We start from the raw sequence: 25,944 nt of genomic DNA, 5'->3' as shown, positions 1-25,944 counted from the left end.
GATTGTCTAGGGAGGGTTAGGTGAAAGGTCTTATCATGTTTTCCGTACTTAGGTATCGTGGTGATACGTTGGGGCATGGTAACATGCTTGGGAGCTATGTCTTGTGGGTAAGTTATACACCTCTGCAGACTAAAACTATTCAAATAGCCATGCCCACGGTTATTGGGCAAACTGACAGATTCACTGGGATTTCGAACCTTTAATAACTTGATGAACTTGGAACTGGTTTGGCCCTGTCAACGTGGTGTAATGTTGGCAGTGGTTTGGGTCTGTCACAATGTGGTGTAACGTTGGACAGAGTGTTGACCCTGTCGCTACGTGGTGCAACGTTCGACAGCGGTTTGGGCCTGTTGCAACGTGGTGTAACGTTGGACAGTGGATGATTATTTTAAATGTTACTTTACTTTTTATTCAGTCTATTTTATTTACTGTTTTGCTAAATAGCTGCAGCTTTGTGCAATTTAACCTTAGCATATCCTTGATATCCTATTGCATTCATTATTCTCCTCTCTTGAGTATTACTTGTTGAGTACGTTGGTTTGTACCCAGTCTTGCTTAACTTTTCCCCCACAAGAGCAAGTGCCAGAGTTTCAATCAGAAGGTTGTTCCCAAGGTTGAAGTGAGGTTCATTCCACCGTCGAGAATGCCTGTGGTGTGGAGCCGTCTTCGCCAGCTGAAGCTGAAGATTAAATGGTTTTAGGTTGTTTCTTTTTCCGCTGCATTTCGATAGATAATTGTTTTTATTTATTTTTAAGTCGTGGAAAAGTGTATTAATTTGTCATAGTGTGTACTCAGGCTGATTCTTGGACCGAGATTTAATGCATGCTATTGTTCAGAAATTGGTGAAAATTTCTGGGCGTGACAGTAGCCATGATCCGTCCTCTCCGGCGAGGTTTTACCCCTCCGCCGTAGGCTTAGTTGTAGAACAGAGGAAGAAAAATATATGACTAATATCTGCTTGAATTTATCCAACGTGCGGTTACAAGAATATATAGCCTAAAGCCTCCCCTAGTTATTCCTAAACTTAAGGAGTTAAAATAGTAAAGCAATCTTTCTTTCCTAATTTATTCTCAACCAATTATTCCAAAACTTAACGAACTAAAATAATAAACCAAACTCTCTTTCCTAATTTAGCCACTCGTGGCAGTTTCCTTTTGCGCGCCTACCGCGCGTTCTGCTGCACGGCGCACGTCGCGGGCCTGTCGGCGCCTAGTGTACGTGCACCCCCACATGACATCTCTCCCCTCCTTGAGAGGCAGCTCATCCTTGAGCTAAAATGTTGGATACTTGGCTCGAAACGTCTCGACATCTTCCCAGGTGGCCGATGCAGAAGACTGACCCTTCCATTGGACCAGGACTTGTGGGACGCCGCGAGCGACGCGCCGACGAACGGCGTGGTCCGGCTTAGGAGCAATGGCGCCGTGGTGCACCGCCGGCAGCGACGGAGGAGCTTCTGGCGGAGCGCCATGGAACTTCTTGAGGAGGCTTACATGGAACACATCGTGCAGACGGGCTTGCGGTGGAAGAGCGAGGCAGTCAGCAACCTCATTGATCATCGCGGTGATGCGGTAGGGGCCGAAGTAGCGCGGCTTGAGCTTGCCGGAGGTGGCCTGGGGCAGCGACGCAACCGGGCGCTGACGAAGTTTGAGCAGCACCCAATCATCCACCTTGTACGAAACATCACGATGGGCCTTGTCGTAGTGACGCTTCTGAACCACCTGCGCTTGCTCCAGGCGAGCGCGGATGTCCTGGCGTTCCTCCATGTTCTTGGTGATGGCCGCCACCCGTGTGTTCCCTGGCTCATAGGACCGGATGGTTGGAGGGTCGCGCCCGTAGACGACCCGGAACGGGGTGTCCCGGAGCGAGCTTTGGTACGCCGTATTGAAGACGAACTCTGCCCATGGGAGCCACTGCAGCCAGTGACGCGGCCGATCGCCCGTGAGGCATCAAAGGTACATGATGATGACTCTGTTAGCCGCCTCGGACTGCCCATCCGACTACGGGTGGAAGGCAGTCGACATGTGTAGCTTGGTGCCCACCAAGCGCATGAGCTCACCCCACAACGTCGACGTGAAAACCAGGTCGCACGGTCCAACACAATGGACTGCGGCACCCCATGAACACGGATGATGTCGGCGAAGAAAGCTTGGGCGACCGACTCGGCGGAGTATGGGTGGGCGAGCGGGATGAAGTGGCAGTATTTGCAGATCGCGCGGCAGGCGCGCAAAAGGAAACTCCCAGAGTGGCCAAATTAGGAAAGACAGATTGGTTGAGTGGAAGTGAGTAGACGAGGATCGCCGAACTCGTGATACCAGGTTGTCAAGGGCGTCGAGGCCCCAGACAGCAGGACCTTGGATACGTAGTTCGTAGCCGTGATCCGTCTTCTCCGGCGAGGTTTTACCCCTCCGTTGTAGGCTTAGTTGTAGAACAGAGGAAGAAGAATATATGACTAATATTTGCTTGAATTTATCCAACGTGCGGTTACAGTAATATATAGCCTAAAGCCTCCACTAGTTATTCCGAAACTTAAGGAGCTAAAATAGTAAAGCAATCTCTCCTTCCTAATTTATCTTCAACCCAATTATTCCTAAACTTAAGGAACTAAAATAGTAAATCAATCTCTCTTTCCTAATTTAGCCACTCGTGGCAGTTTTCTTTTGCGCGCCTGCCACGCGTTCTGCTGCACAACGCACGTCGCGGGCCCGTCGGCGCCTGGTGTACGTGCGCCCCCACATGGCACGTGCACTCCTTAATTTCACAAGAATTTGTGATGAGTAAAGATGTATGCTTCCAGCTACTGAACCGATCATCATATTCTTGGCATTTTTAACACTGAAGATAGTCATGTTCTGGGGAAGTATTTTCATATATGTCTTGATGGGTCAGATCCTCGTTTTCCCTGAAAGGGCTATGTAAAATTATGAAAATAAAATGATGACAGTAATACGATATAGTTCTATATCTAATACGATAGTCAACTGCTAATGAAAAACAACCTCCTGGTCTTGTATAATATATATATATATATATATATATATAGTCATATATTTTGGCATGAATGCATGATATTGTGTATGCGTATGCTGTAGCAAATCTACATACCCATATTTTTTTCAGAATTTTCGTAAATTTGAACAAGTGCAAATTCGAAAATGTGGGACACGCACATGTTATAAATTAGGCATTCCTCCAAACAAAAAATGCCTAAGTAGAAATCACTTACAGTTGCTGAGTACCCATTATCAAAATTGATATGAAAAGTACTTATTTCAAAAGTTTTGTTCTGTAAATACTTCGGGGAAAAAAAGATAGTGTCAGAGGCAGAGCTACTGCTGTAAATCTACAGTCAAAAGGGATGAACTGAAAAAACAAAGTAGACTGAACTAATGATACATATACATGTCAGCTGAGTCTGTCCTAAAAGGTTTCCAGAAACTAAAAAAGTACTTGCTGTTCCTTCCCCATTCAACTAAGGTTGTTCACCTTCTTACTCAATGCATTCCCCATACTTTCAATAAGATATCCATGATCAAATTTTTGGCCATGAAAAAATTCCCAGGTAGGTAATTTGTCCTTTAATAAGCTCTCTTTGTGCTCCCAAGCATTTCCATTCTAAGAGCTCACATCTGAAGTATCCAGACAGCAGATTCAGATATGCATGAACAAACATGAGCGTATGTTATCATATTCATCACATGTTTTGTAACACCATACTGCCTTCAAAGGATCTTTAAGCTATGTAATTAAACTATATCTGAGGCCAGGTTATGGCATGGCCATCTGTCAGGGGCTCAGTTTCATGTAATAAGCCTGGTGGGTCTCAGCGGTACTGATGAATTTTATTGTTTCAATCGAGCTTCATTACTTAATGGGTGAGAAGAATTCATAGGGTCCTAATTTTCTCTGCTAATTGTGAAATTTGAGACCATATAGAAGGAATTATCCTTACAAGTAGACCTTTTCCTGAAGCAAAACAGAAACTCAGAAGTCGGGCACATTTATCTCGTTTCCCATGCTGACAGAATCTTGTAATACTACACCCCAACTATCTACACCAAACTAGCTAATCAACACAAGCAACCTGAGTAGAAAACATCCAAAAAATTCCAAACCTGCCAACCTGCCTGGATCATATAAATAGCCCCCTTGATCAAACCTTGGTCTCCATCAATTGCCACATCCAGCAGCTGCATATCCTACATCTACAAGACCAAAACTAGCACTGTACTTCCTCTCTGACTTGTGACAAATTGTCAAGTTCAGTCTAACAAATGGCCTCCGCTCTTCTCATTTTCTGTGCATCTCTCCTTGCACAGTTCATCTTCTTCTTGGACAGTGCTGATGCAGAGATTGGCAGTAATAATGTATTCAGCATACAGAGCTACAGGGCTCACGGAGATGGACGCCACGATGATACCGAGGTAAACTACAATGCAGTGAGCAGAATACATGAAATCATAGTTGGGATTTCTTCAGGAGAAAATCATATATAGCTTCTGAAACCTAACCTGTCGCTGTTCTTTGTGTGTAATGCTGTAGGCATTGGGAGATGCCTGGTCTGCAGCTTGCTCCTCTGCGAAACCTGCAGTTGTGCTCATCCCCAAGGGCAAGAAATACCTCACCAAGCACACAACACTGACCGGTCCATGCAAATCCAGCATCGTGTTCATGGTGAGACATAATTAATTAAAAATGCAAAATTTGTATAAATGTATATACATATCTTTGTAAGAAAAGAATCTGGATTTTATTTTTCACTTTGTGCGAAATATTCAGGTGAAAGGTAGTTTGGTGGCTTCTCCAGAGAGGTCAGACTGGAGCAAGGAGACTATAAGACACTGGATCCTGATCAGTGATGTCACTGCTCTGTCTGTCACTGGCGGTGGGACCATCGATGGAAATAGCAAGATCTGGTGGCAAAATTCATGCAAAACCAACTCAAAGCTGCCATGCACAGAGGCTCCAACGGTACGTATGCTTGCAGATCTGCTAATCATGGACATTCCAGTACAATGCATCAACCTTGATGACCATTCATCTCACAAACCCTACCTTCCTTCCATTTTATTTGACAGGCACTGACATTCTACTCCTGCAAGAATCTGAGAGTGGAGAACCTGAAGGTGGTGAACAGCCAACAAATCCAGATATCGGTGGAGAATTGCACCGATGTGAAGATGTCTCGCGTATCGATCATAGCACCGGAAACCAGCCCAAACACTAACGGCATCCACATCACATGCAGCAGAGATGTTCAGGTGACGGACTGCATGTCGATCGATGACGAAACCGAGAACCTGCATGTCAAGAACATGGTGTGTGGGCCCGGGCATGGCATCAGCATCGGGAGCTTGGGCGATCACAACTCTGAAGCTCATGTCAGCAATGTCACCATCAACAATGTCAGGCTGTACGGCACGACGAATGGAGCTCACATCAAGACATGGCAGGGAGGGAAGGGTTCTGCGAAGAACATCGTCTTCCAGAACATGGTCATGGACAATGTCTGGAACCCCATCATCGTTGACCAAAACTACTGCGACTCTTCTACTCCCTGGTCACGTCCAGAAATTCCTCACACGAATTTCTGAACTTAATTGTGTATTAAATCCCTGTCCAGGATCAGCCAGGGTACACAAAAGACAATGTTGATTACATAACCATCGTTCTTAGAAACAACTGAAAATTACACTTATTGTAGCGGAAATGCAGCGGAAAGAAAAACAAAGGGGTAGAGGGTACGGCTCCAGTCCACAAGCAACACTTCGACGGCGGAACAGCTCACTCCTGAGAGGCACCTCCATCGGACTCTGCTTCTAGCTCTGGGTTGGTAAAGTTAAGCAAGGCTGAGTACAAACCACCGTACTCAACAAGTAACACGGACAAGGGGGAAAATAAATAATGCATAGGGATTAACAAGGACAGGCTGGGGTTAGTTGCAATAAAGCAGCAGTTAAACAAATAACAGAGATAAAAAGAAATACAGGTAATTAAATACAGTAAAGGATAAGTAAATAACAGTTTAAAATACCACAACACTGTCCAACGTTACACCACGTTGCCACAGGCCCAACCACTACTCAACGTTACACCACGTTGCAGTAGTCCCGAGAGATAACCAATTTACTCAAGTTATTAGGGTTCACTAATCACAGTGAAGCTGGGAGCTCGCCCGTAACCGTGGGCACGGCTATTCGAATAGTTTATACTCTGATCAGAGGCGTACTACTGTATCCACAAGACACGACTCCACTACACTTGAACGTGCGCCGACATACCACCACGGCATACCGGAAAGGAGACCGTGGTAGGACCCGTTACACAACCCTCCCTATTTAATCGCACCACACTTCAGGTTTCACCCCCTCCTTTACACCAAGTCGGGCAGTCCCCTCTTGTGCCTTGGTAGATCCGGAAGCAGGAGAAGCTTTCGTTACACCACGATTGCCCGTCCATACTCCATCACGCCTACCCTTGCCTGGGTATGTCAAATAGTTCGAAGTCATGCTTCAAATCCCACCTTATCCATTTCGGCATGTGGTTAGCACTTAATGACTTCCAGGGTTTCCCGTGAACCGGTCCTTAATCGCCATGGTGCGACTCTCAAAACCATGCACCCACAGCCCACCATTATCAATATTTTAGTTGACATTAACCCGAACCGGATAGTGAATCATTATCTCAGCTATTTCAGAACTAAGCATAATTATATGTGATCCCATGAGCTATTTGTTCTAAGCACGGCTAAGCATTAACCTAGGCCTATCTCTAGTCAAGTTACCCCTGGTCCAGCAATGAATAAAGTTGGATAAACAACGGCATAATAATAAGGTTTACCCGAAAATAGCATAAGGTAAGTACTTTAATTAAAACAATGCATATTTGAAATAAATAAGCGGGGAATTTGCAATAATGGGTTCAATATGTTCAAGGATGAGTGTCACTTGCCTTGCTCTGGCCCTTGGGGAACTTCGGCGACGATCTCGAAGTAAACCGGCTCTTCGGCGGGGTCCGGATCTAAGCGACAAGGCACAAAAATAAATAAAACAGGCACAAACTCTACTGAAACAGCAAAAGAAACTATTTTTAATGGATTCTTGATAATTTTATGAATTTAATGAAATTTGAATGGACCTAAACGGAGACTAGATGAATTACTTATGAATTTTAGAAGTTTTCTAGGTTTTTTAGCTAAACAGAAAAGTCCTAAATCAATTATTGCGCAATTAATGGGGCTGCTGACGTCAGCGAGGAGAGAGGAAGCTGACGGCTGACAGGTGGGGACCACCTGTCGGTGAGAGAAGGGGAGAGGGAGAGACTGACACGCGGGTCCCACGGGAGGAGAGAGGAAGGAGGGGTGCGGGGTGACTGACGGGTGGGGCCCACTCGTCAGCGAGAGGGAACAGAGAGGAGGGGAGCAGAGCGCGGCTCGGGCGGACGGCGGCGACCGGCGGGAGCGGCGGGCGACGCGGCGGCGGCGGCGCACGGCGACGGCGGCGCGACGGCGACGGCGCGACGGCGACGACCGGCGAGTGGCGACGGCGCGACGGCGACGATGGCCGAGGCGGCGACGCACGGCGACGGTGGAAGGACAGCGGCGATGGCGGCTGGCGAGCGGCGACGGCACGGCATGCGCGGGCGCAAGCAACGGCGGCCAGACGTCGGCGACGCGGAGGCGACGACGACCACGGCGGCCGGCGGGAGCGGCGAGCTTCGGTCTCGTCCGGCAACGGCGCGCGACTCGGCGGCGGTCGGCCGGAAAGGGGAGAGAGAGGGGAGAAGGATGGGGATGCTCACCGGCGGCGGCGAGAGCGCGGACGGGTCGGCGAGATCGAGGCGAAGGTGGCGACGCGGGTTGGAGCGAGAGATCGGCAGCGGCGGCGGAGATCGACGGGCGGCGGCGAGTGGGCGAGACGCGGCGGCGGAGAGGTTGGAGGAGCTGCGGCGGGCGCGAGGCGTCCACCGGCGACGACGAGAGCCCGGGAGAGGTTGGCGACTCCGAGGCGGAGGCGATGACGCGGCTAGGCGGCGACGACTGGCGACTGGTAGCGAGATTGCGCGGCGGCGGCGAACGGCGGCAGCGCGGCGGCGACTCGAGCGACGACGGAAAGTGAGCGACGGCGCGCGACGGCTCGGGATTTATAGGGTGGCGGCACCGGCTAGGGCGAGCGGAGGTTGGAGACCGAGTCGGCGACGACGCGGTCTCGGTGGCGGCGGTTGCGGCGACGGCGCGGAGTCCGGCTCGGACGCGGCGCGGCGCGGCGCGGGCGCGCGAGCTAGCGGAGAGGCGGCGAAACGGTCACTGACAGGTGGGCCCCACCTGTCAGTGGCGCGAGAGAGGAGGGAGGCGGCGCAGACTCGCGGCGCGGGCGCGGGAGCTGGGCCGAACGGCGGCCCAGGCGGGGGCGCGCGCGGGCGGAGGGAAGCGGCCGGCGCGGCTGGGCCGGCCGAGGAGGAGTGGGCCGGCTCGGCTGGGCCGGCCCGGGAAGGAAAAGAAAAAGAAAAGGAAAAAGAGAGAGGGAGGAAAATTGGACTTCGGCCCAATTTGAGAAGGAAGGGAAAAAAGAAAGGAAAAAGGAGGGAAAAAGAAAAACCCCACTTTTGCCGAGTTTTAAATTAATTTGTTTGGCCAAATTTTATACTTCTGCAATTTGAATTTAACTCCTGTTAGTCGATTTGCGAGGCTCGATTTAATTGAATTAATTCCTTTTAGAGGGATTTTTCCTGAGTTAATTAAGCCAATTGTTATTTACGGATTTCTTTTTACGATTTAGGCTTAGGACGAAACTCCGGGTGTGACAAACCTACCCCCTTAAACGGAATCTCGACCGCGAGATTCGGAGGCACTGGCGAAGAGGTGCGGATGGGCGGCCTTGAGCTCATCTTCTCTTTCCCATGTCGCTTCTTCTTCTGAGTGGTGACTCCACTGAACTCTGCAGAATCTGATCACACGGTTCCGAGTCTTCCTTTCACTGGTTTCTAGAATCCGTGCTGGCTTCTCCACATAAGTTAGATCTTCCTGAAGATCGATGTGTTCGGAGTTGGTCTGTTCTTCAGGCACACGGAGACACTTCTTGAGCTGCGACACATGGAACACGTCATGGATTCCGGCCATGTTAGCGGGGAGTTCCAACTGATACGCAACTTCTCCCATGCGTTCCACTATCCGGTATGGTCCCACGAAACGTGGTGCCAATTTTCCTTTGGTCTGAAACCGGTGTACTCCTCGCAATGGTGTGACGCGGAGGTACACATAGTCTCCTGCTTCGAAGGCTAAGTCCCTTCGACGATTATCTGCATAACTCTTCTGTCTGGTTTGAGCTGTTTTCAACCTTTCGCGGATTATTCTGACCTTCTCTTCGGCCTGGTTTAGAACTTCAGTCCCAAAAACTTGACGTTCTCCTGTTTGATCCCAGAAGAGAGGTGTACGACACTTTCGCCCATACAATGCTTCAAAAGGTGCCATCTGCAAACTGGCTTGATAACTGTTGTTGTATGAGAACTCTGCATACGGCAAACTCTTATCCCACGTTCCACCAAAGTCGAGAGCGCATGCTCTGAGCATATCTTCAAGAATCTGATTTACCCTCTCTGTCTGACCATCTGTCTGTGGGTGATAAGCCGTACTGAAATTCAGTCGGGTTCCCAATTCTTCCTGTAGCTTCTGCCAAAACTTTGAAGTAAACTGGCTTCCACGGTCAGAAACGATCTTCTTCGGTACTCCATGTAAACACATGATCCTAGCCAAGTAAATCTCGGCTAATCTTTTCCCAGAGTAGGTAGTGTGAACTGGTATGAAATGAGCGACCTTTGTCAATCGATCAACAATTACCCAAATTGAGTCATGACCAGCAGCAGTCCTTGGTAAACCAGTGATGAAATCCATCCCGATTTCTTCCCATTTCCATTCTGGAATCTGGAGAGGTTGCAACAATCCTGCTGGCCTTTGGTGTTCTGCCTTGACCCGTTGACAAACATCGCACAAGGCGACATATTCTGCAATTTCTCTCTTCATACTAACCCACCAAAACTTTTCTTTGAGGTCCTGATACATCTTAGTACTCCCAGGGTGAATAGAGTACTGGGTTTGATGAGCTTCTTGGAGTATCAGCTCCTTCAACTCCCTGTTATCTGGTACGCACAACCTGTTTCCCATCCAGATTGTTCCATGTTCATCTTCTGAAAAATCTCGGGCCTTACCGACTTGCATGTTTTTCTTTAGCTCGGCTATCTCCGGATCATTTGCTTGGGATTGGCGAACTTGATCCACCAAAGTGGGCTGCGCTTCTAGAGCTGCCACAAAACCTTTTTCGACTAAACCCAAATTTAGTCGTTCAAACTCCTGTTGTAACTGCTCACAAACTTCTGTTGTTACCGCAGCATTGCAGTAATTCTTCTGGCTCAAAGCATCTACAACTACATTTGCTTTGCCTGGATGGTAATGGATACTTAAATCATAATCCTTGATCAATTCCAACCATCTTCGCTGACGGAGGTTCAAATCCGGTTGTGTAAAGATATACTTTAAACTCTTATGATCCGTATATACTTCACACTTGTTACCGATCAAGTAGTGTCGCCAAATCTTTAGGGCATGCACCACAGCTGCTAGTTCCAAATCATGAGTCGGGTAGTTACCCTCATGTGGTCTCAACTGACGAGAGGCATAAGCAACCACCTTTCCTTCTTGCATTAGCACACATACTAGTCCTGATCTGGATGCGTCACAGTAAACCTGGAAGTCCTTCGTTTGATCCGGCAAAACCAACACGGGTGCCGAAACCAACCTTTGCTTGAGCTCTTCAAAACTCCTATCGCACTCATTGGACCACTTGAACTTCTCTTCCTTTTTCAACAACTGTGTCATTGGCTTGGCTATCTTTGAGAAATTCTCAATGAACCGGCGGTAATAGCCCGCAAGTCCTAAGAAACTCCTGATTTGGGAAACCGTCTTAGGCGGGGTCCACTTGATCACTGACTCCACATTACTGGGGTCTACTGCTACACCTTGGGCATTGATCACATGGCCAAGGAACTTCACTTCATGCAGCCAAAAATCACACTTGCTGAACTTGGCATACAACTGGTGTTCTCTTAGCTTCTCTAGCACAATCCGCAAATGTTGCTCGTGCTCTTCTTCTGACTTGGAGTAGATAAGAATGTCGTCGATGAAGACAACCACAAACTTATCCAGGTATTCCATGAACACCTTATTCATGAGATTCATGAAGAATGCCGGGGCATTAGTAAGTCCAAACGACATTACCGTACACTCATACAAGCCATAGCGAGTAGTGAATGCCGTCTTAGGGATATCTTCTTCCCGAATTCTCAACTGGTGATACCCTGATCTCAAATCGATCTTGGAGAAAACTTTGGCTCCCCTCAACTGATCAAATAGGTCATCAATCCTTGGCAGAGGATACTTATTCTTAATAGTGACATCGTTCAAAGCACGATAGTCCACACACATTCTCTTAGTTTTGTCCTTCTTCTCAACAAAAATAACCGGGGCACCCCAAGGCGAGGTACTCGGTCGGATATACCCTTTCTGGGGCTGTTCATCCACTTGCTTCTTCACTTCTGCCATCTCATTGGCGGCCATCCTGTAGGGTCTCTTATAGATCGGTGCGGTTTGGGGTACCAAGTCGATACGGAACTCGATCTCTCTTTCTGGCGACATCGTTGTGAGATCATCTGGAAACACCTCCGGATACTCACAAACCACTGGTATGTCTTCCAAGTTCTTTGGGTCTTTGGCTTTTTCCGAGGGCTGCTCTTCGGCTTTCATCTGATTCAAACAAGTCCTGGTTGTTACTGACTCCAGCGACTGATAAGTCACCACCTTACCACCTTCACCGATCAAGGTGACTGTACGCTTGGCACAATCAATCACTCCCTGATGCCTTGTAAGCCAGTCCATTCCCAAAATGACGTCTAGGTCTTTAGATTCGAGAAGGATGAGATTGGCTAGAAAGGGTGTCCCTTGGATTTCTATGGGCACATCAGGGCTATAAAGGTCCGAAAACATACTATGCCCTGGAGTATTAACCCGCATCGGGTCTCTTAACTTTTCCCTTTTTAACCCAAGCAATCCCACAAACTTCCTTGAAATAAAAGAGTGTGTAGCACCAGAATCAAAAAGTATTGTAGCAGGTACGGAGTTGACAGGAAACGTACCCAGTATTACTTCTGGCGCAGCCTGTGCTTCTTCGGCGGTGACGTGATTCACGCGAGCTTACACGAACCTTTGCCCACTGCGCTTCGGCTTCGGGCACTTGTCAGCAAAGTGACCTGGGTCGCCACAGTTGTAGCACACCCCAGGCTTTGCACCTGCATCCTTCCTGACTGGAGGAGGTTGAGCTATTGGTGGAGGAGCATTCTGTTGCCGGGGAGCTGGTGCAGGGAGAGCGCGTTGAGGTGGAGCACGCTGGGACGAACCACTGGAGAAGTTGCTGGGGTTGTAAGGACGATATTGGCGGACAATGAAGGTTGATTGCCCGTGCTGCTGATTCGAAGGATAGGGGCCGGTGTGGAATCGAGGCTTCTGAGGAGGCGGCTGGTTAGACCTGGACTGCGAAGCCTTCCTCTTCTTGTCCATCTGGAGGTGCTGGTCCTCCTGACGGATGGCCTTATCCACTAGTTTCTCAAAGTCGGCATAGTCGCCCGAAAGCAACTGCTTCTTCAGTTCATCATCCAAGCCTCCGAGGAACTTTTCTTGTCTTTCGGCGTCGGTGCGGACGTCCTCAGGAGCGTATCGCGCTAGGCGATTGAACTCATGAAGGTACTCAGTCACCGTCTTGGTACCTTGCTGCAAAGCGCGGAACTCACGCTTCTTCTGGGTGACTATCCCGTCGGGGATATGGGCCTTGCGGAAGTTAAGGCAGAACTCCGCCCAAGTCACTTTCATGGTAGCGGTGCGGGTAACCAGGAAATTATCCCACCAAGCAGAGGCGGGACCCATCAGTTGATGTGCGGCAAAGGAAACCTTCTCTTGGTCAGTGCACTGCAATAGGTTGAGTTTCTTCTCGATAGCATGGAGCCAATCACTTGCCTCCATGGGGTTGGTGGTGCTTGAGAAGGTCGGGGGACAGACGCGGAGAAACTCTGGTAACTTGGACTGCACAGGGGGTGGTCCATGCTGTTGCTGGTTGTTCTGGCTTTGATTTAGAAGCTGGTGGAGCACTTGTTGATGTTGCTGCTGCTGCTGTTGCATCTGCTGCATCATCCAAGAGAGCATCTGCGTCTGGCTAGCAAGAATCTGGGCAAGCGACGGGTTCTCTGGTGGAGGCGGCGGGGGCGGTCCTCCGGTGCTGGACTGGTCGGTGTCGCGGTTGCCGTGGCGGGTGTTCACCATCTGCGGGGCGGGAGGAACAGAAAGAGAAAGAAGAAAAAGAAACGACTAAGCAAACAGGGGCTTTATTTAATTAGTGAACTGTAATTGTCTTGCTTAAGAAACACACTTAAAACCACACAACTCCTAGTGGCACAACCATAACCCCACTACTGCTATGGTTCACCACTAGCCCCAAGCGAAGCAAACCTAACACACCAAAACTAGCACACAACGACTAAAACGAAGCTAAGGGCGGCGTCTAGGGCGCGGAAGGAGAGCGACGATCGACGACAGGGGACGGATCTTCTTCCTCGTCTTCAGAGCGGCTTCTGGAGTTGCTAGGGAGACCATCTTCACCTTCACCTGAAGCGGACTCACTGCTGCTAGAGACCGAAACGACCCTGTTGCGGTTCCTTGCAGCGTTGAACGGGGAGACACCTTCCTCAGGCACTGGGGTCGGAGAGGTTGGCACCATCTGCATCAAGGGTCTTGGTTCATCCGGGGCACCAGGGTAAGACTGAACTCTTGGCGGCCCACGGGTTCACTTTCTTGCCGTAGTGCGACACCTTGCACCTCCGGGCTCTGGGAGTCCTTTGAGCCTGGCGTTCTCCTTCTTCAAGCGGTCGACCTCATCTTGCAGACGAACGATCTGGGTGAGTTTGGCGTCGTTCAAGGCCTTGGACGCTTCGTGGAGGTCGTGATGCATCTGGTCGAGACCCTGCAACACCGTGCACATCCTACCAAGGTAGGGTCTTGCTCACTTTGGGCAGACTGAAACCTACTGACCATGGAGTTGGGTCCACGACCAGGGTGATACCGGTAAGCCGAATGTCGAAACGTCAGGTCATGCCTGGCCCTGAGCGTTGTCATCAGACTGTAAGCAGCTTCCTGGCAGGCATGCTCATGCGAACCTCTAGCTCCTTCTGCTTCCAAGTTAGGGAGGAAACCGGGGATTCCATGTAGCTCCAATCTTACTCGGTGGGGGAACTCGCCTTCCAAAGGATGGATCGTGGTGTACTCCGGCTCGTAGGGGTATCCTGCTGTGAACGAGACTCTTGCCAACTCTGCCACGAATCCAGCCATCCCGTTTCCACGATGATACAAAGGGTGGTCAGCCATCTAAAGAACACAAGGATCTGGAATCAATAGATGCAAAATTTTATTTCAAGATAAATAAATCATAAAAGAAAGAAAGTAAATAAAGTTTTACCCGTAAATCGATTTACTCACGCTTTTCAATCAAAGGGGTTTTGTCTTTTTAAAACACTCACGCTTTTGAAGAGCACTAACCCATTTTCAAAACACTCCCACTTTCGCAAACTATGCACAAACATGAAAAGTAGAAGGCTCTTAGGGTTTCCATTGGGCTGATCCTACGGTCAAAGGTGGCTCTGATACCAACTTGTCACGTCCAGAAATTCCTCACACGAATTTCTGAACTTAATTGTGTATTAAATCCCTGTCCAGGACCAGCCAAGGTACACAAAAGACAATGTTGATTACATAACCATCGTTCTTAGAAACAACTGAAAATTACACTTATTCTAGCGGAAATGCAGCGGAAAGAAAAACAAAGGGGTAGACTAGCTCCAGCGGGTACGGCTCCAGTCCACAGGCAACACTTCGATGGCGGAACAGCTCACTCCTGAGAGGCACCTCCATCGGACTCTGCTTCTAGCTCTGGGTTGGTAAAGTTAAACAAGGTTGAGTACAAACCACCGTACTCAACAAGTAACACGGACAAGGGGAAAATAAATAATGCATAGGGATTAACAAGGACAGGCTGGGATTAGTTGCAATAAAGCAGCAGTTAAACAAATAACAGAGATAAAAAGAAATACAGGTAATTAAATACAGTAAAGGATAAGTAAATAACAGTTTAAAATACCACAACACTGTCCAACGTTACACCACGTTGCAACAGGCCCAACCACTACTCAACGTTACACCACGTTGCAGTAGTCCCGAGAGATAACCAATTTACTCAAGTTATTAGGGTTCACTAATCACAGTGAAGCTGGGAGCTCGCCCGTAACCGTGGACACGGCTATTCGAATAGTTTATACTCTGATCAGAGGCGTACTACTGTACCCACAAGACACGACTCCACTACACTTGAACGTGCGCCGACATACCACCACGGCATACCGGAAAGGAGACCGTGATAGGACCCGTTACACAACCCTCCCTATTTAATCGCACCACACTTCAGGTTTCACCCCCTCCTTTACACCAAGTCGGGCAGTCCCCTCTTGTGCCTTGGTAGATCCGGAAGCAGGAGAAGCTTTCGTTCACCACGATTGCCAGTCCATACTCCATCACGCCTACCCTTGCCTGGGTACGTCAAATAGTTCGAAGTCATGCTTCAAATCCCACCTTACCCATTTCGGCATGTGGTTAGCACTTAATGACTTCCAGGGTTTCCCGTGAACCGGTCCTTAATCGCCATGGGTGCGACTCTCAAAACCATGCACCCACAGCCCACCATTATCAATATTTTAGTTGACATTAACCCGAACCGGGTAGTGAATCATTATCTCAGCTATTTCAGAACTAAGCATAATTATATGTGATCCCATGAGCTATTTGTTCTAAGCACGGCTAAGCATTAACCTAGGCCTATCTCTAGTCAAGTTACCCCTGGTCCAGCAATGAATAAAGTTGGATAAACAACGGCATAATAATAAGGTTTACCCGAAAATAGCATAAGGTAAGTACTTTAATTAAAACAATGCATATTTGAAATAAATAAGCGGGGAATTTGCAATAATGGGTTCAATATGTTTAAGGATGAGTGTCACTTACCTTGCTCTGGCCCTTGGGGAACTTCGGCGACGATCTCGAAGTAAACCGGCTCTTCCGCGGGGTTCGAATCTAGGCGACAAAGCACAAAAATAAATAAAACAGGCACAAACTCTACTGAAACAGCAAAAGAAACTATTTTTAATGGATTCTTGATAATTTTATGAATTTAATGAAATTTGAATGGACCTAAACGGAGACTAGATGAATTACTTATGAATTTTAGAAGTTTTCTGGGTTTTTTAGCTAAACAGAAAAGTCCTAAATCAATTATTGCGCAATTAATGGGGCTGCTGACGTCAGCAAGGAGAGAGGAAGCTGATGACTGACAGGTGGGGACCACCTGTCGATGAGAGAAGGGGAGAGGGAGAGACTGACACGCGGGTCCCACGGGAGGAGAGAGGAAGGAGGGGTGCAGGGTGACTGACGGGTGGGGCCCACTCGTCAGCGAGAGGGAACAGAGAGGAGGGGAGCAGAGCGCGGCTCGGGCGGACGGCGGCGACCGGCGGGAGCGGCGGGCGACGCGGCGGCGGCGGCGCACGGCGACGGCGGCGCGACGGCGACGACCGGCGAGCGGCGACGGCGCGACGGCGACGACGGCCGAGGCAGCGACGCACGGCGACGGTGGAAGGACAGCGGCGATGGCGGCTGGCGAGCGGCGATGGCACGGCATGCGCGGGCGCAAGCAACGGCGGCCAGACGTCGGCGACGCGGAGGCGACGACGACCACGGCGGCCGGCGGGAGCGGCGAGCTTCGGTCTCGTCCGGCGACGGCGCGCGACTCGGCGGCGGTCGGCCGGAAAGGGGAGAGAGAGGGGAGAAGGATGGGGATGCTCACCGGCGGCGGCGAGAGCGCGGACGGGTCGGCGAGATCGAGGCGAAGGTGGCGACGCGGGTTGGAGCGGGAGATCGGCAGCGGCGGCGGAGATCGACGGGCGGCGGCGAGGGGGCGAGACGCGGCGGCGGAGAGGTTGGAGGAGCTGCGGCGGGCGCGAGGCATCCACCGGCGACGACGAGAGCCCGGGAGAGGTTGGTGACACCGAGGCGGAGGCGATGACGCGGCTAGGCGGCGACGACCGGCGACTGGTAGCGAGATTGCGCGGCGGCGGCGAACGGCGGCAGCGCGGCGGCGACTCGAGCGACGACGGAAAGTGAGCGACGGCGCGCGACGGCTCGGGATTTATAGGGTGGCGGCACCGGCTAGGGCGGGCGGAGGTTGGAGACCGAGTCGGCGACGACGCGGTCTCGGCGGCGGCCGTTGCGGTGGCGGCGGTTGCGGCGACGGCGCGGAGTCTGGCTCGGACGCGGCGCGGCGCGGCGCGGGAGCGCGAGCTGGCGGAGAGGCGGCGAAACGGTCACTGACAGGTGGGCCCCACCTGTCAGTGGTGCGAGAGAGGAGGGAGGCGGCGCAGACTCGCGGCGCGGGCGCGGGCGCGGGAGCTGGGCCGAACGGCGGCCCAGGCGGGGGCGCGCGCGGGCGGAGGGAAGCGGCCGGCGCGGCTGGGCCGGCCGAGGAGGAGTGGGCCGGCTCGGCTGGGCCGGCCCGGGAAGAAAAAGAAAAAGAAAAAGAAAAGGAAAAAGAGAGAGGGAGGAAAATTGGACTTCGGCCCAATTTGAGAAGGAAGGGAAAAAAGAAAGGAAAAAGGAGGGAAAAAGGAAAACCCCACTTTTGCCGAGTTTTAAATTAATTTGTTTTGCCAAATTTTATACTTCTGCAATTTGAATTTAACTCCTGTTAGTTGATTTGCGAGCCTCGATTTAATTGAATTAATTCCTTTTAGAGGGATTTTTCCTGAGTTAATTAAGCCAATTGTTATTTACGGATTTCTTTTTACGATTTAGGCTTAGGACGAAACTCCGGGTGTGACATCCCTGCAAGGAACAGGTATATCATAATATCAATTGTTCAAAGCTAAACTTAATTCCATATAGAATTTCAATGATCGTCAAGCTGAATTTCTTCACCTACTACTAATTCATATGTGCAATTAAGCTTAAGATTTTTATTGTTTTTCCTTTTGTTGCAGAAATCTGCGGTGGAGGTGAGCAATGTTGTTGTTCAAGAACATCAGGGGCGGGATTGCATCAGAAGAGGCCATCATGCTGCATTGTAGCAGCAGTGTACCTTGCCATGGCATAACTTTGGAGAACATCAAGCTCACTGTCAAGGGAGATAAAAATCATGCGAAGAGCACATGTCAGAATGCAGAATGGAAGGAGTCTGGGAGTGTCAGTCCCCAGCCATGTGGCTTCAGGAGTTGATCTGAAACAGAAACACCCTTAGAAGATGTAGAGCAACAGATGTATTTGAGCTAATGGAACTAGAGAGACAGAAGTGTGTATGTACAGTAGGGATTCAGTGCATGTACCGAAAGTTGATACGAACTGAAGCAGAGAAGTGTATAAGAATTTTTGGTTGAGATTATTTCTTATAACTGGAATCATTCTAAATTATTTTGGCCGAACTACTTGCCATCTTTTTTTTTCTTTATTGTAGTAAGACTCCGTGGTAACAATGGATATATAGTGCAATAGCGCAATCCAGTGGGAGAACGCAATCATCGGCGTCCACCATCAGATATTCAGATAATCATATGTGATATTTGCCTGGCGAAATTAAGTCAAAATGTTATAAAGTCATTGCTAATTTTTATGTTGACACCCAAGTGAGAGAAACCGACTGCATCTGCTAAAAAGAATACCTTACAAACAGCATTCCGATATCTCATCCACCGTATAAAAGTTGGAAGTGACAACAGCAATACAGCATCTGCGACGTCCATCACAGATGCATGAAATTTACAAATACGATTACAATCAGATCTGTCAGTATCATCACAACTGGAAATGCGTAATAATTTCTGAAGACGTTCATAAAAGTACACCAGCTTTCAACCCCCGCCCCCTCTCCATTTTGTTAGGGCAGAAGGTACATCTAAAAGCCCAAAACAATCATGACAGGATAACAGGAATGATAATTTAACTTAGGCTGTGTTCTTTGTTAGATGAAGATCAAAGATTATCTTTTTTTTGAATGATTTTATCTGCATTGCTGGAAAGTTTGCCACCATGAATCTACTAGCAACCTTGATTAGTCATACATGGGATCCCCAAATTCTTCCAGTACAAACTTACATCTGGAGAACATTGTACATGGTGGTTTGAAAGACATACATGATTTGCAACATGGGGGATCATGATACACTACAGCCTACAATCTACAGAGTCACCATAGCTCTTCTGCATTTACCGTGATTACCACCTGGGCACAGAAATATTCCTTTGCACAGTGGATCACATCTGCAAATCCATTGGGAGGGACGATGCGGTCGCTACCTTCTCCCGGAGGTTGAACTTCCTAGCGATATATGGTCGAACATCTTCAACACCAACTAAGCTTTCCAAGAATGGAAGCAGTTTCAACAGCTCCTGGTCATTAGGATCATCAAACCAGCTTTCTATTGGAATACCGTTGTCCAATTGGAATCCAAAAGCCTGTAAGCAGGACATCAGCACATTTTTCAGGATCTAAAAATATGGAGATGAATAAAATGCATAGTTTCAGAACTAAAAGGCAACTGCTAAAACTAAATATTAATTACTTAATCAGAGCTTCACAAGTGCCTTTTAAGTCTAACAGTGCAGCCTAAGTGTTTAAGAACTAATAGTGAAGACCAATGTCAAGGATTTTGCTATGTAATTTACATTACTATAAAACTAACTCTACTTGCAATGAAACATTGTACCAATTTTGACCAATGATACTGTCAAAAAAATGTTAGGCATTATCATGAAAATGGCATAAGCAAATATATAACAATAAACTGTAGCCAAGGTTAGCCATTTAGCTAAAAAGTTCTCTTCTGGAGGTAGTGGAATTCCAAAAAGTCCTAAGTGGCCATGCAAGTAGAAAGTTAAACTATATGTCACAACATTGGGCAAGTTAATCGAGACCCCTAGCATAGTTAACAGTTATGAATTAGGATTACAGCCTTTGGTAACTGATACATGCACACCGCACACCTATATTTGCAGTCATCCACCTAACACAATGTACATACACCAACTTGCAAATCAGGCATTTCAATGTAAATATATAACCACTAAAACCAGGATAAGTTTACAATACTAATGGAAACAGAGATTGAACAGAAGTTGTCACACAGAAATGGGATGGCTAAGTTCATACCTGCGGAGAGTTATCAACAATCATTATACGAGTTAAGTCACGTCCAAGAACAGTTAGATCCTTTAAGTAGTTTCCCTCCACATAGACACAAGAATCACGGTAAACACGATGACGGAACAACTTTCTTTTAGGATCAAGAACATTGAGAAGTTGTTCTGCATAAATGCTTTGACTGGCAGTGAAAATGATTGTCTCAAACAAGCTGGCAACCCTCTCCAAGAACTCTTTCAGGTAGGGACGGCATCGGACATATATGGTGTGTTCTCTGAAGTTGAAATAAACTGGAAACGCGAAGTCCGCGTCCTCACAGGGTTCAAGAGTTGAATGCACGAGTGTTTCTGCATTGTTTAGAGTGACATAAAATGAATCAAAGGGGCAAGGAAGCACAGTTCAAAAAATGTGTCTTAACTGGCCATATAAGAGAACATAGACCAAACAGAAATGTACAAAAGAACAATAAAGCAAAGTCAAAGCCTGTTTTGGGGAAGGCACTAGCTGCTATGTGCAGGTTTAATGCCAAACAGCAGGCAAAATCAAACGCCAACATCACATCTATGTTGACTATTCAAACAGTAAGACCAATGAAGGTATGTTAATAATAATCATGATGCATATGAAGTCCATCAGTACACAATCTCCAAGGCTCCTGTTTATCAGTTTCCAGCCTTTAGGTAGTTGTATCATTAACACCAATGCATAGCAGAAGGAAATGATGAAGTTAACACAACAGTAAACAGGTGTAGCTAACTTCATCCATTCACTAATAAGTACTATTACGCAAACGGACTCCTGCTTGAAAGTAGTTGGAGTTAACCATAGAAGTAGAACAAAATGCTCCTTAAGGTAGTAGTGATAACAAGTGTTCAGATAGGAAGTATATATTACCATCCAGATCAAGTACCAGGGTAGTTGTGGGGCAACTCCGAGTTTGCTTGGGAAGTAGGACAGGGCGAAACTTGGGAACCACTAGAGATAAATCAGGCAAATCCTTGATAAATGCATATGGATCAAAATCATCATACTCCTCAGTGTCATCAGGATCAACATAACCTTCTGTTGAGATAGAATCTTGACTTTGTTCATCAATGCACTCCAATTTAGACTGCTGCATAGCAAGATATATTGCTGATACTTCTGAAGAAAGGTTTCCAAGTTCACTGAATTCATCCTCTTCAAGTGGTGTGTTACAACAAGTTGATTGTGCATCTATCGTGTGGTGATCGCTCCCAACACAAGTCTGAGCTGCATGGCTAGTGGATTCATTATTTTGATTGGATTCAGATCTGATGGTAGTAGCTTCTTTTCTACCTTGAGCATGTCTTGTTCTTTCTTCGACTGAGCCAGCTGAACCGAATGTATCACCTTTATGTTCTAACCCTGCATGATTATTCACTTCAACAATCAACTAATGGAGCAACTTGATTTGGAGAGCAAAATGAGCACCATAGCCACAGTGAAGTCACATAGAAACAGCATGCATGATGAATAAATTGTCAGCATTTATACCCCTTAGTTAGAGGGCAAGTCCAGAGATGCAATAAGGAATATAAGTCATACAGAAACATATAAATCTCAAGGAATGATGCATGCATAAGACATGTAGTTTACTGGTGCACAGACCCCAATAATAGATGACAGCAAATTAATTTGACAATCAGAAAGGAACCCTATGTTGACAGATAAACCTTCTTGTTAAACTGAAATATCCACCTGTTTATATGAGCATAAATTCATACAAGTCACCTAAGAAGGAATGCAAAAGTGATATTTCATTTTATTCTCATGCAAAGTTGCAAACAGGACAGCACAATAATGTATGACAAAAAATAGGTGATTTACTCATATTAATATGAAGTTATTATCCTAGAATAATTTAGTCCAGTAAAATATATTTGCCACTAACCAAACTAGGAAAAGCTTTTCATTCAAGAACTTAACTGCAGCATGTATCAGAACAGGATCATACTGCAGGATTTTTTGTGGGTACAGATTGTTGAATGTTAGTAGCAGTTAGTACATTTTTATATCCAGAAGCTTATACTGTGTTGATGTGGTCAACAGACTTTTAAAGCATTCTAGTCCAAAAAATTAAGAAGCCATTGCCTTACAAAAATACAACTTAACAATGAAGAAATCAAAAAAGGAATTCAAAATATTAAAATTTATATACCTTTGGCAAAGTTACTCACACCACATTCTTTCTGATGGTGGTATGCAGGGGAAAATATGGAATTACATGGCCTGCCATCAACATTGTCATCTGACCGCTGCCCAAGTAGTAGTTGAAATAAATGCATAAGTAATTAAGTATGCATACAAACTATACCGATAAATAATATAGAGAAAAGAAGTTCCAAATTTCATTGTGAAAACTTTATAGTAAGGAAACACAGCACATGTCAATGCATGATTGTCAGGTGTTGTAAAAGGGCTAAGCACTATATTTTTTTCTCAAATGTTAATTTGGTAGCTCAATGATAGAAGTGTAATTATCATGTGCCAAAATGCATTAAGCAGTTAATGTATTCTAGCCCTTTCTCTCTTTCTTTTTAAGGAAATTCACTATACAGGGGTCAAATAGAAAAGTAGCCGAAAAGTTTACTTCAAGCAATAAAATATTTTACCTTCTGATCCGAGGAAATACCAGAGACCACCTGAGTAACTTCATTTTCAGCATCAGCTGCATCACATGCGGAGATCAACTTCTTTCCACCTTTCGAAGCTCTATTTTTCTTAGAAGGCACACCAACTGCATGTCAAGCAATCATTAAAATATAAAAACCAAACACAGCCATTGTTCAATCTTAATCAAAACCATTTCTTCATGAGATATACAACATTAAATAGTAAATGATAACCAATTGTGCATACAAAGCATGTCATGGCTCTTTTTGCAACAAGTGGAAGAATTACGCTCGAAGTGAAAATCTACTCATCAGAAAGAAGAGTTGGTGACGGTTACCGCTTGTTCTATGATTATCTTCTGTAGATGGATCCATGTAGACAACTGCATTATTTGCAGGATTTTTTAAAGAAAAATATACCATGTTTACATGTATATATGCTAATGGCTGGCTGGTATGATTTATTAAGTTTTAGATTTTAAATATTTGGTTTGCAATTTCAAGATTGGAAAATGACATAAATTTATTTTAAAACTGTTCCAGCAAATGGGCACTACAGTAATAATAAATTGAACAATCAACTTATGTATAGTAACAGACTAGTGGTTAAAGAGCCAACCACTTTAAGAGGCCAAAATATATTTATTTATTCTAGAAGCGTAACAGAGTATCACTTTCACATCATATTGTTGCAAGTTCAGAACCTTGAAAAGGCATCTTATTTGTCAAAGAAAAGCTTATATAACTTATCTTGTACATCATACTAGTAAGTTTTTTTCTAGTTTGTTTGAATAAACAATAGTCACATAACCATTAAGCATGTTTGCATCAATATGTTGGTACAGATGAAGTTGATTTGGCATTAACATTTAACATACTACCTCCATTCCAAAACATAAGCATTTCTAGGTTGTTTAGCATATAGTCCTTACTAAGGAGATATTAAAAATTTCCCTTTTAGTCACTTCGGTGGTCAATTTTTGATTGAATTGATTAGATTCCCTTTTTAAGCATCTGATTGGATCTGGAACTGATGGAATGATTGAAATCATGGGAATCAGTGGGAAAATGCTTATATTGTGGTACAAAATTTGAATCCTAAAAATGCTTATATTTTGGGACAGAGTGAGTACACAATATACACTTCAAAAGTAGAACTTTACCAGACTTCTTCTTCTTGGCAGAAGATGTAATGAGATCATTCACTTTCTTTTCAGAAGCTGCAACCTGATTTGCTCTTCTGGGTTGCCTACTAGTTTTAGTATTGGCAGGATCCCCATGTGCATTTCTTGTAGCACCCTTTTTCCTTGTCTGCATTGTTGATTACAGTCGATACCTCCAAATCATCTGGGTCAAAAGAAGAATGCAGACAACACCGGACCAATCAATTCAGATTGACTGCAATTTCCTTCAAACTGAAAATAGCACTGCAAAGTTAAAATAAGTAAATGTGTGGAATTAGTTCACAGGCAATGCAAAGAATGCAGTTCAGATAATGTAGACAGACATAACATTGGAATTTTTAGATAATAACAGTTGACAATGATTACATGAGAAAGCATATAATCAGATGCAGAGCCACATCTAGGTAATGCCAAGACAAAAGCTTTATGGTAACAACAAACCAAAGAGTTAAATACTTCAATGTACCTCAAAGAAATGCCCTAGAAACACAGAATAAATGAGCATAAGTACGCAATACAACTAAGCTTCATAATATGATGCAGCTATGGTGAAGGCATGGAGATTATTTACACACAATATTTATGTGCACGGGGCTCATACAGACACTTCAGATTAGTTCTAGCGCACTATCTGTTTTCTTTGTTTTCCCATCAACCCGCAGAACCAAAAATCCCTAATTTTTCTTTTACCAGAAACATGATTTCGAAAACCTACTTGCTCTTCCCATCTATCTCAGTATTGATAGCCTCCTGTTTACATGTCGAAATCTCTAAGCAATGGCGCTCGATTTTGGAATTCGCTTCCCCCACACCATACAGAACACATGACGGATTCACATGAAGGAGAAAAAAATTCAGTCAGAAGGAACGCACCCTACCATCTAGGAGGACACATGCCAAAGCAACCTCCCCCCCCCCCCATCCACCCCTAATGAAGCAAGAGCACGAACACGAGCACGCAAAAATCCACAGTCCACAGAAGAATATGGAGGTGGAGGAGACGAAAAAACTACTACCTCCTGCGCCCCTCCCCGAGAACACGCCTCCAGTAGTCCCCCGCCACACCGGCCTCCTCCGGCTCCGGGGCTCAGCCCACCGAGATCTAGAAGAGAAACCCTAGCCCAGTGAGAGACAAGGGAGTGAGGAAGGGGGGGGGGGAGAGAGGTCAGAGCAGCAGCAGGAGGAGGAGGAACGCGAGGGAAGGCCTCACCGCTACCGGGGACGGGGACGGGGTCGGGGTGGGGGAGAGCACGTGGCGGAGGGGAACCGCGCCGGAGGAGGTGGCCCGTCGCCGCCGCCGTGGCCGTGGGCGTGGACGTCGCCGCCGAGAAGAGAGTGGTGGTGGGTGGCTGCTGGAAGGGTAGCGAGAGGAGGCGGAATCCCGAGGCGAGAAGTAATCCCCTCCCCTCCCCTCCCCCCGGTGGGAATGGGATCCGACGGGAATGGGAATGGGACGGGGCCCGGGATTGGGAATCCCGTATCCCAAACGAAGGGGCGTGGGAATGGGATTGGGGTCCGGTCCAAGTCAGCCGGTGGGCCGGGGTGGGAGCGGGGGTGGCGCGTTGTACGAGCAGAATGGACGGCTGAGCTGCCTTGCACGGAGGCGGCTTCGGGGGTTAGCTCGTGTGATCCGTGCGGAAAAATATAGCCTGCGATTAATATATTTAAGAGTGAATATTAATATATTTAAGAGTGAAGTGCACCAACGGTTTCTAAATTTGTGTATATGTGTCATCTAGGTCCCTGAATTCTTAAATGTATTTTTGGTCCCCAAACTTATCTGGGTATCATATAGGTCCAAACAGACTC

General features: G+C 46.9%; 1 protein-coding gene and 1 pseudogene across 2 annotated transcripts; one reads left to right on the top strand and one right to left on the bottom strand.

Moving 5' to 3' along the window:
• Positions 1-1,466: 1,466 nt before the first annotated feature.
• On the top strand, positions 1,467-18,400 carry LOC102722411 (annotated as a pseudogene).
• Positions 18,401-19,157: 757 nt separating this feature from the next.
• Positions 19,158-25,237, bottom strand: LOC102714063 (CTD small phosphatase-like protein 2). 2 transcript variants are annotated; one of them, XM_006664835.3, is made up of 7 exons: positions 25,152-25,237; positions 24,115-24,378; positions 22,952-23,076; positions 22,498-22,594; positions 21,213-21,704; positions 20,328-20,665; positions 19,158-19,633 (listed from the first exon to the last, which is right to left on the bottom strand). In XM_006664835.3, exons 2-7 carry the CDS (start codon positions 24,266-24,268, stop codon positions 19,433-19,435), a joined length of 1,407 nt encoding a protein of 468 aa, XP_006664898.1. In that variant the 5' UTR covers positions 24,269-24,378; positions 25,152-25,237; the 3' UTR covers positions 19,158-19,432. The 2 variants fall into 2 exon arrangements, with proteins under 2 accessions (XP_006664898.1, XP_015698937.1); XM_015843451.2 differs by having other exon boundaries at positions 24,115-24,298; positions 25,152-25,190.
• Positions 25,238-25,944: the final 707 nt, after the last annotated feature.

The sequence above is a fragment of the Oryza brachyantha genome, chromosome 7, assembly GCF_000231095.2.
Source record: "Oryza brachyantha chromosome 7, ObraRS2, whole genome shotgun sequence".
Lineage (NCBI taxonomy): Eukaryota > Viridiplantae > Streptophyta > Magnoliopsida > Poales > Poaceae > Oryza > Oryza brachyantha.
Note: the sequence above shows the minus strand (reverse complement) of the source record. Positions and strands in the feature narration are given on the sequence as shown.